The following is an 11,739-nucleotide window of genomic DNA, read 5'->3' on the forward strand; positions in this document are numbered from 1 at the left end:
GCTTTCTCTGTGTCATTATTGACGGGGTCCCATTTTTTTGTTACTGCTGACATACAAACGAATACACAGAGTTTCATCTGAATTGATCAAAACCTCTCTTGGCTCTCTGGGGGCAACCATTGACTTGACAAACATCAATACTGTCCTTTTATTTATTTATTTATTTATTTATTTTTAACTGACACAAAAACTGAACCTGAACCCTTTTTCCCCCTCTCTCTGAGTTTCCATCTTCTAAAGCATCACAAACACACTATCCCTCATCTCCGTCCCCCTGACCTCGCTTCAACTGGTATTCTATTCTATGCGAGTGGTACTTACTACTGCACTACCAATATCCTAGTCACACTGTACCTTTATTGGACCTCCATTGTACCTTGAAGTCACTTTGAATAGAGTACCGAAGTATGACGTTGCGTTTCCATGACGGCAGAATCACTGGATCTAAACAAACTTTCGAAGTGTGTAGATTATTGACCGTTTTAAGAGAGTTCCTCTATCAGCATCATAGTTGTTCCCACAAGGCTTCCGTTTTAACATTCCATATGTTATCTTAATGAAGCGGAAGTAGATTGGGAACAAAATAGAATGTTCAAGCATTGTTTTTGTTTTTTCTTGTTGAAAGGGTCTATAGAAGCGCCAGCTACAGGGACTACGGGCGGAAACTAGCAATTTGCTACAACCCGGCACGAGACATCTATTAATGTTTTTTCGTGCACCGTCCCTGTTCAAATAAATAAAATTACAATTACAAATGCCTAAATGGAAATAATGGAAATGTAAAGCAACACTTTTGAGTGCGATTGCGGACTGGACAAGCGCTGACCTCTTGGCCCGCTCCAGGTCGTCGTTGGCCTGCTCCAGCTCCCTGACGTATTTGTGCAGCTGCTCCTTGATGCTCCTGGTCTGGCCCAGGTCATCCTCCAGCATGGAGATCTGCTTATAGCTCTGAGCATAGTGATGCTCCAGTTTCTCCTAATGAGAGAGAGAGAGAGAGAGAGAGAGAGAGAGAGAGAGATTAAAAGGAGAGTAGCAGACATAGAAACATAACCAGAAACAGGGTAAAAGACTGTTGAGGGCCCTCTCTCAAGTCTTCAACAAATCACACACAGCATTATTCATACACATACACACACACACACACACACACACACACACACACATCATATGCACATTCTCCCACATGTACATGGCATGACACAGAGAGCTGGAAACCCAGAGGAGTACACATTGACGTCATACTCCCATGCACAATTAGGCCTCCATGCACACGAACCAAACTAACCCACTTGGCATCATCTATTTTTCAGGGTGCTCCTGTGCACACTCCGTGGCAACCAGTGACCCATATCTTTAGCACGGAATCCAGATGAATAGCTGAACCATTCTTTTCAGTCTTTAGACTTCACCTACATCTCTCACACACACACACACACACACACACACACACAACACACACACATACACAGACACACTTACTTTTGCTCTCTCTCATCTTCGCCCACTCCCAAATCAATAAAACCACGGACTTAACAAGACTCAAATCTCCCTGGCAACCAGACGTGCCTGTTACTCATACATCACAACAAGGGTGAAGAAAAATCAAACTACAGGAGAGCACTGCAGAGACACATGTGCTACTACCCCTGCTACTGGTCCTGCTGCTAGTCCTGCTACTCTTGTCCTGCAGCTAGTCCTGCTACTCTTGTCCTGCAGCTAGTCCTGCTACTCTTGTCCTGCAGCTAGTCCTGCTACTCTGGTCCTGCTGCTAGTCCTGCTACTCTTGTCCTGCAGCTGGTCCTGCCTTGATTGAGCACAGGAGTGCGAAAAGCGGCTTCAGTGGAGCAGGACACCAGAGTTGTGCATGTGGAGGGCACTGAGGTAATTAAGAGAGAAGTCTGCATGCATTATGCATTAGATTAATGGGGCCCTCTGTGGCGTGGGCTAAGCAGAGGAGGGGGAGAGCAAGGCCCTGGCACGGCTACGCTGACGACTTACTTTACCAATTGTTTAGCGAATGTTGAGCCGTTTGAGATTTGAACTCCTCAACTCATTCCCAATCAATAATTCCATGCAGAGGAAAATTTGAATTTTGTCAGCCTATTCTGCAAGCAGCATCTAATTTTGCAGCATAAAGGCGACAGACAGACAGACAGACAGACAGACACAGACAGACAGAGAGAGAGAAAGAGAGAGAGAAAGAGAGAGAGAAAGAGAAAGAGAGAGAGAAAGAGAGACAGAGAGAGAGAGAGAGAAAGAGAAAGAGAAAGAGAGAGAGAGACTCCCCCAGCCATTTCACCCTCGCCCCAGACTTTCTGCAGAGACTCTGAGCTCCGGCCCCATCTATCTCCCAGCGGGGCTCCTGCAGGAGTTTGCTTGTGAGCCACACTGCTGACTCTGCCGTCCTATCTCCTACGGCTCGTAATGAACGAGGGAGGCCTGGACCAACCGGGCCAGGACTCCCCCCGAAAACCAGGGGTAATGCTCACAGCTGCATAGCACTCCATGACATGCTCCCATGGGCATGAATTGGCTCTGCGCTCTGCACTGCACGGCTCAAGCATATAGGGCCTTTGCTTTATTTGAACCGACCCGTCTCCACAGACGCCTGTAGTAGTAACTCATTCTACAGTCCGAGGCAGCCAGCTGCTACTGTTATTAATAGGATTTATGAATATATGCCTCTACATCTGGGAGTTGAATTAATCTTCCACCTACAGTCTTTTTGAAACATGATTCTTCTTCAACTACTTGCCATTTCCTGCTGTGTACGCCGCATTCTAAATGTAGTGAACAATGTCTGCAGCGTCTGCGGTGCAGGTCCTCATGGTTTGGACATAGGCCTACTAGACCATGGTGGATTCCACCTCCAAGCATATAAATCCAAACAGCCCGGCTAAAGATGTGTGAATCATCCCACTCTGAAGGCTATGGTTGTCCTATTTTCAAATTAATGTCAACGTTATAGGACTAGTCATGAATATGTCCCTCCAGCACAGAGATTCAGCTAGCGCAGTACACAGAGTTAAATATACTGTTCTGCAGACTACAACTGTGCATTATAATTCCAATCGTAAATACGGTGCACCAAGATATAGACCTCCCCAGTCTGGCTAGGCGGAGTTAATCGTCTATAGGCTCACAGCATAATAGAGCTACTCGTAAATGAATGCTACAGCACAAAAGCCCAGCTGGTCTACTTCTCAACGGGAACATAATAGCCCCTACTCATGAATATGGAGTTTGCACATTTAGCCCTGGCCTGTCTGGTTGCTACCGGGTTAATCACCTCGCCCTGCATGCTCGGGTTGTCCCACTTTCCATTTAAACATTGACGTGAACACTAGAACTGCACTGCTGGTGGATGTGGTGCCCCAGGTCCCAAGGCTCTCTCTGTCTGGACTGGAGATACGCTCCCTCTAGGGAACACGTGGAGAAAAATAATCAGCATCAGCAATTAACACCATGACGCTTTAATCCGAGGTGGTGCGTTCAAATTCTTTAAAGGGAGGCGGGGGTTTCAAGCGCGAACGTGGCTACTTTGAATTGATCAAGTTCAACTATTCTGTGCAAACATTCCATTTTCAACTGTAGCCCCTTTGTCAAACACTCCTGTGTGTTTGATGAGAACTACCTCCTCAGACTGTTGCGAATGTTCTCGAATGTCCGTGGAGAACTCAAGGTAAACAGAAAACGGTTCCCAAACGTTCACCTACAGTGGTGAATTTTAACGCACCTCAGATAACTCTTCTCTGTTTCTGAGTCAATGTGTATTGAGTCTGTCCCCATCAAATAAACTATAAATGTTTTTCAAAAAGTACTTAAAGACTTGTTTACCTTGGACCTGACTAATCAATTCTCTTCAAGGAGTCACAGTTTGTATATGTTTATGGTTATTGTAATTATGACGATTTGCTATTGCGATTCAGTGTTTCCTCTATGTTGATTTGGTAGTGGCGGCCCCCCACGGTTTAATTTTCTTCCCCCACGGTATCAGAAATGGGGCAGACGTACAATAGTCGCAGTTGCCTTTCAAAATTCATTGTGCAGACCTGTTGTAGATTCTCCAAATATACAGCTCAATCACAACTGAAAATAATGCCTCATTGTGTGTGAATAGAGGTGAATACATATAATTGTTTGTGTTGCAGCGAAGTGTCAGTTGTCAGTTCCGTGGGAAGGTGGGGGGGGGACGGTGGTTCGGACAGGCCTGCCCCCACTGCTTAAAAAAATCCTAGAGGAAACACTGCGATTATTCTGTTAAAATGATTTAGTCTATTACTATAATTTGTCATGGCTATATGATGTATGATATGATGATTATGTTTTTTGTTAATCCACGTCACTTTGGACAAAAGCACAAAGACCCATAACAACCACATTAAATAAGTACACAAACAAACAAACACAAATAAATACATCAATAGATAAATAAACTAATACCTTGAGGGACTCGACCTCGTTGTGCAGGCGCTCGTTGTCGGCCTGCAGGTCCCTCATGCGGTTCTCAGCCTGGCCAAGCTGGGTCTCCAGCTCCGCCTCCAGCTCCCTGCTGCCTTCCTGGAACTCCAACAGCTCCTCCTGGGCCTCCTGGTAGCTGTGGAGGAGGACAGTTATGGATTATGGAGTTAGATTATATATTAATACAACAGGCCTAATCTGATCAATCAATTAATTCATCAATCCAATAATCTGCTGCAACAGCTCCTCCTGGGCCTCCTGGTAGCTGTGGAGGGGGACAGTTATGGATTATGGAGTTAGATTATATATTAATACAACAGGCCTAATCTGATCAATCAATTAATTCATCAATCCAATAATCTGCTGCAACAGCTCCTCCTAGTAGCTGTGGAGGGGGACAGTTATGGATTATGGAGTTAGATTATATATTAATACAACAGGTCTAATCTGATCAATCAATTATTTTATCAATCCAATAATCTGCTACTGAACAACATCACTAAAGCCTACAGCTCAAGTTACCGGTAACATAAATAACATGGTTATGGCGATCCAATAATGCAGTGTGTCTTAACTGGTGAGTCGGGACCCAAAAGTGGGTCGCGGAACAATTCTGGGTGGGTCGTGGAGCTTGTGGTTAAAAAAAAAAATATATATTTTTTTTTAAATCGCCCATTTAAAATGCTACCTTATCAGATCTAATATTGGACCCATTTTTTGATAGACTTTATATGTATGTCAGTCATTGCCATAGACAATGTTTATGTGACAGGACATATCATTTTAGCGGTAAACGCAAGTAGGCTACGACCCTGAATATTTGAAGTAGACTAGGATATGTATTCACTTAAATTGAGACAAAATGGGACAGAAACTTCAGTGTGCAGTGTTCATTGAATTGCTGGCCCATGAGAGAAAATGTCACATGGAAGCACTACAATAATGTATAAATAAATGCACCGTCTTTTTTGAATAGGTAAGTAAACAAACAAACAAACAAAGCAAAACAAAACAATTGTCCTACATCTGTCCTTCGTGTTATTATTGAGTTATGATTCAGACATCCATTGGCCTAACCTACAGGAGGCTTGTGGTGTCTTGCTATGCCTTAGAAAATGCAAGGCCGTGACTTCAATGCCCTCACAGTACCAAAGATCCTTGATTACTAGCAAGATAGAGCTCCGCTTTAACCCTCTCTGCTACATCACCATGGAGAGCAGACATCCCATTATGCAAGACCGACCCGTTGGGCTTTAAAAGACACAACATAACTGTGCCCATGTTATTTATTTATAAGAAAAGTCATAACGACATTTTAGTGCGCTACACACATCAATAAATAAATAGCTTATATCTACACATACATAAATGAATGCAGTTGTTCACAAGAGAGAATGTGTTTAAAATAAAAAAGATGCTATTAAACAACAGTCCATTCTATTTATTGTATATTATAAGTTATATTATAACATGCTATTAAACAACAGTCTATTCTATTTATGGTATTTTGTATAATTGCACATTTGTACAAATTTACAAACATATGTATTATTGTACATTATTGTATATGTTATATTGTAAGTTATACTATACATTTTAGTGAAGATTTGATTATTTAGTTCACCCGTGGTCAGGCAGAACCCCCCCGAAAAAGCCTAACACCCCCCCCCCCCCCCCCCCCCCCTTCAATTACACTGCCCCCACGCCAAACCTTTCCATCCACACAAAACACTCCAGGAGTTGGATGGAAGAAGAGGACTCTAGCTGACGAAATAGGAACTGCCTACAGGGATATTAGATTAGTCCTAATGGGAGCTCCAGAGTCATGAATCCTATTTTTAAGGCCGAATCCGAGAACCATAAAAATAACTGGAAATGTGCTGAATGATCTACTGCCACAAATCCTGTACTGTTGTTGACGTCAACCACATAAATTGAGCCTCACAAACAAGTGAAGAGACACAAACAAACAAGACACAAACAAACAGAGAGATGGCGACATCCTTATATTTTTGTTTGTCCACTCGTTGCTATGGGACATCCTTATCTTTATGTTTGTCCAGTCATTGCTTGGGGACACAATGATTACATCAACATATCAGCAGTGGACCCCTGCAGCATGGCATCAGAGATGAATAACTTCCTCCAGTGCAGGCTATTTCTAGAGTCTGTGACTAGTGTGTGTGTTAAATTAACGCGGATCTGGGATCATCGAGGGCCATTCGACAAAGAACAACGATGCCAACTGAACTGCACAAACAGACAGCTCTACTACACCCGGTCATACACAAGGTCATTCACTGATTTACAGATACATCAACTCTTATTTCTGTTTCGGGCAGAAACACAATACAGACCAAAGGAAGTGTTTGTTTTGTGTGTGTGTGTGTGTGTGTGTGTGTGTGTGTGTGTGTGTATAAATAACTGGTTGCTTACAGCGTGTGTTCTGCCCCTGTTGACCGAGTCGGGGTGTGAACCCGTGAAGGGGGGCAGACACATGGCACTAGAGATTACGCAACCCGTCTACCCCACCGCCACCCCCTGTAGGGATACGGATACGGATCTATAAACGGCATCGCCGTCCGGGTCACGCAATGGTCATCATGTGAGGGACGGAGCCAGGACTCGGGTTCAGGGTCCGGTCTGGAGCCAGGAAGTCCCACAACAGCCCGGCAGGAAGTGGAGAACAGCTGAGGAAGGGAAGGAGGCCAGCAGGGAGAGAGAGAGAGAGAGAGAGAGAGAGAGAGAGAGAGAGAGAGAGAGAGAGTGCACTCGGGAGGGGGCGCGTTTGGATACAGCCGCATCACCTCATTCATTCACTGGACAAACACCCTGACCTCTGCCCTCAGCAGCTAGAGGATGTCCTGGGGATGTGTGTGTGATTGTCATCCCTGTAAGAGGACTGAGGTCCCGCTGTGACAAACACATTTTATGAATGTGCAGCCTCCGCCATCGGTGTACGAGTGTGTGTTTCTCGACGTCACTGAGTACTGTCGGTAAAAAGAAAGAGAGAAAAAAAAATAAAAAAAAAAATAAATAAACATAATCGGTGCTACCTAGCTCGAGTTGCTGCAGCCAACAGCTAGAGTAGCCAGGCAGCTACAGTGCTACACTCTGGGGGTATGAATATAAACATGTGCTGTATAAATGCAGTTCATTTACCATTATATGTCCTTTAGTGACTCCAATCTCAAATAGGTATTATAAATAAAATTCCTGTCCTGAAGGATGACCATGTGCATAACGACAATCAAAAAACAGGAGTTGACTCATTTTTGTGTAAGAAAAAATAATGCCTTGAATGACTTTACAGTATCTGTGTTGTGTAACCAAAACATAGTTTGCAAATCAACAAATACAATAATATAGTAATACAGTATGAACTCTTGTCAAAGAGAAAAGTAGCAAGTGTTGACAAGTCCAGTAAACTTTACATAACCAGGGCGTAAGCCTAACCCCTAAGCCTATTTACTGCAGTGTAGCTTTTGTGAGTGTGTGTGATTGTGTGTGTGTGTGTGTGTGTGTGTGTGTGTGTGATATCCCCCCTGATCTTATCTGCGGCTCTTTTGTGTTACGTGATAGGCTACCAGCAGGCCCTTGGACCCAAAGTTTGAGACCGCATGCAAAACAGAAGCAGGCGTGATGCCAGGGTGGAGATTACAGAAAGTGAGATGGAGAGACAGACTGACTAGACCAACAGCTCATTACATTGCAGTACCAACAAAAAACACATCTCTCCTTATCATCCAACCAGGCCTGTCTTGGGCACTGAAAACTGCTATTGCGTAACAACCAAGTCCCAGCAGAAGGTCCGAAAAAAAAAAAAACTTCTCTTTACAAACCGATGAAAGTTAGCCAAAGCCATTAACAGTGAACTGAATCGAAATTGTAACTTAAGTTGGGCTCAGTTGAGGACACTTTCCCAATCAACACCACCTCAAAACCTCTCTTTCACAGAGTGGAAAATGGATATGAGGCATTCAACTTGCTAAAGGAAAGGGACAGTTTAAAAAAAAAAAAAAAAATACTGCCACAGGGGACCGTGAGGAGGTATTATATGATGCTTCAGACCAGTTGTGCTGCATTGTTGGAGTTCACCCTCAATGCCACTCCTTGGTTAATACGACCGGTCATGCTGACGTTATGCCAGCCAACAGTGGCTTTTGAGGACACAGACTTAACAGAGAGCGGAACAGGGAGGAGAGTTTTCCGTCCATCGAGCACGACGCGGTCTGTCACCTACCTATTTTTGTACTTCAGCGACAACGCCTTCCAGTACTCAATTTCTTCGTCTTTCGAGGAGAACTTCGGCATCATATTTGTGTCCATGATAGGTAAACCTGCAAGACAAAGCAGATCAGACATCAGCAAGCATCCCAAAATAAGACAGACAGACAGACACACAGACACACACAGACACAAAATCATGAGTCAGCTAGAGACAGAGTCACACAACGAGGTAATATTGCCAGGAAATGAAATCATTTTGATCTGCCGTAGACTGATAACGAAAGTGCCCGTATGAACTGATATGGATACTCCACCACACCCCGCCCTTCTCACAATGCTGACTTCAAAGTGCAGGAACAGGCATGCTGGTAGGCCTCCCTGTGAACTCACTTCCAAAGCGAAAAGATTGATCTAACAAAGACAAATCAACGGCATGCATTCAAAACACGAAACAGTAATATCGAAATGCTAGCAAATGATGGCCTAATAGCACAAACCCTTTATGCACCAACCCAAACAGTCCCACTTTAAAAAGGCACCGTCACTTCATTCTCAAACGAGCATTCCAAACAGGTCATATCTAAACGCACACTGATGATGGCCTAATAGCACAAACCCTTTATGCACCCCTTTTGATTGTCTTAATGTGTAGCACTTTGGTCAACTATCATTAAATATAAGTGATAGGCTATATAAATAAATTGACACCGACATTGACGCCCACCCAAACTTTCCCACCTTAAAAATCCACCACTCATTCTTGAACACACTTCTCAAAAGCTCCACAAGGCCCATCCGATTCAATCATTGTCAGCATAAATCACACTGCTACAACCAAGTGTACAAGGAGGCATTCTGTATCCATCTTTGCATAGCGGAACTTGTAGAGTTACCCTTTCCCTGACACACACAAGCGCACACACACATTTTATTCTCTCTCGTTCACAAACACAGTTGGGGACAGTCATTGAATGGTGGACACAACAATAAGTTAATCAATCACAATAAAAACCCTTTTAGGACACCAGAATTAAACTAGGCCACCGTATGGACCTTCTGTAAGGCCCTATAGCACATTTTATCATCAACAGAAAAAAAAAGTCAAAAAAGAATATTGAAGTCTGAAGTAGAAGAATAGAAGAAAAGAAGAAGAATAGAAGAAAGGAAGAATAGAAGAAAAGAAGAATCTGTCTGTCTATGTTCTGGGACTTGCCCACGATACTATGTTGTATGACAACTGCTGTGACATCAGAGATCAACCACCATACACAGCTGGTTTGAGAGTCCAATAGTAACGCAGGCGTATCTCGCTGAATATTTGACCTATGCATATGCATATGCCTTGAACTGTAGGCTGCTAAAAAGGCCCACACATAAAAATGGATTGTTTCTAGGTTCTAAAGTTCTGTGTTCTAAAGTACACACTTTCAGTCTTGTCCCTTAGGATAGAGGCAGCAGGTTTGAGTTCATGGGTAGCCACAACTAAAAGTCTATCACCAGAGAAATTCTGAATCTACTCTTATCAAAAGTTTTGGGAAAGGGTGTGAAACTACACAAATGGCACAAGCCAGTGATGACTTCATTCACCGGACGCAGGCGTGCGTCAACTCAGAGAATGTCCCCTGGTTACGCTCGCGCCCCTGTTACCAGGAAGCTTCCACTGATAACAACGCTAAATACACCGGTGCAGCTAGGCACTGTAGTAAAATGCCAAGAACAGCAAGATAGTGCATAGCGTTCATGGCCTTTAAAACAGACAGATCAAGGAATAGGCATAGTCTTGCATCGCCAGTCGTGCGTACCCCACGCAAACAATTGCCTTACAAGCGCTGACGGTAACGTTACACGGTTATTTTATATGCAAACAGTTGGTTAGTTAGCCATTAGGACTAAGTTGCACTTACAGTAGATAAAAAGGTAAGGAAAACACGTAACGTTAACGTAACGAGAGCAAGTGTTTTACCCCCCTAAATGCAATGCTACTATGTCCAGCATCCATAAACTAGCCTCCTCTAGACGCCTAATATCAGAGGGGTTGGAGGAGGAGGCCATTATTTATCAAGCAATGGGATCTTGCATCACTCCCTCGGTCATCATAGAACTATCTGAATTAGCTTCTACACCTCAAATGGTGACAACGTACGCTCAACAATTTTCACATTCATAGATAAGGCTAACTGGCCTTAAATCATAGTCCGGCCTATCGTTCGTTAACATCTCCTACACACCCTTGCGCCAGCTTCAAAGACAGCTCCCAGTTGATACCACTACTAGTTATTTAATTTCTTAAGTTAGGACCTACCGGTATATTCTATAATTAACGGTCCGAAGACCAAACTTAGCCACTTAACATCGCTGTCACTTGGCAACCTTTCGAATAGCTTCTATTGAGCTTTGGGTCAACGTTTAAGCTTGACTGAGCTTAACGCTTATAGATTGACACCAACCTTTGATTATTTTATCCAGGTCTGACTATTTGTGTTGCCAGCATCTAACCTCGAGTACTAAATATAGCTAGTGGCCCGGTCAATGTCGTGACAACCCAGCTAAAGTACACACACAGAAGATGTGTAACCTTAGCTTCCAACATCAGCTGGGCAGTGGGCAATGGTTTCCCAACTATGCTTGCAAGCTAACGTTAGCTGGCACACCATACTGATTATCAGTACTAAAGAGTAAACACAGGGATACGACACTTAACATCCGTAATTGACAATGTGAGACTCAAACAATTAATATTTAACTAACGTTAGTCTTCGTTTCTCAGTTGTTCAAATTCACAGCACAAGAGAAATGCACGACGATAACAGCAACTTAATCTAACATTACAAAACGCCATGAAACGGGTTAACGTCAAAGGTACACACAAGCCAACTGTATAACGTTGATACGCTAGGCCTAATATTACGCCGGAAAATTTGTGTTGGGAAAAAAATACCTTTTCATTTCCAGTAGCTGTCTTCATCTGTGACATGGATTAGCTGGCTACACCCGTGCTGCTTGCTATGCAATCATGCTCGGCCACTCCGTCAAACCAAATGATGGGTC

At 43.5% G+C, this 11,739-nt stretch overlaps 1 protein-coding gene across 4 annotated transcripts in view; it reads right to left on the reverse strand.

Moving 5' to 3' along the window:
• ndel1a (nudE neurodevelopment protein 1-like 1a) overlaps positions 1-11,724 on the reverse strand; it is a 20,824-nt gene extending 9,100 nt beyond the window's left edge. For 2 of the 4 annotated variants that reach the window (XM_076297954.1, XM_076297956.1), the window contains exons 1-3: positions 8,705-8,972; positions 4,444-4,597; positions 827-975 (exon numbers count right to left, since the gene is read on the reverse strand). In XM_076297954.1, coding sequence (XP_076154069.1) covers positions 827-975; positions 4,444-4,597; positions 8,705-8,889 — 488 coding nt within the window. In that variant the 5' untranslated portion in view covers positions 8,890-8,972. Of the gene's footprint in view, positions 1-826; positions 976-4,443; positions 4,598-8,704; positions 8,973-11,629 lie in introns of those variants that run through there. The other 2 variants (XM_076297957.1, XM_076297955.1) reach the window with 2 other exon arrangements.
• Positions 11,725-11,739: the final 15 nt, after the last annotated feature.

The sequence above is a fragment of the Alosa pseudoharengus genome, unplaced genomic scaffold (genome assembly GCF_046254945.1).
Source record: "Alosa pseudoharengus isolate Yale_2024_CS ecotype anadromous, Long Island Sound unplaced genomic scaffold, YU_APseudo_1.1 YU_APseudo_1.1_scf_21, whole genome shotgun sequence".
Taxonomy (NCBI): Eukaryota; Metazoa; Chordata; class Actinopteri; order Clupeiformes; family Clupeidae; genus Alosa; species Alosa pseudoharengus.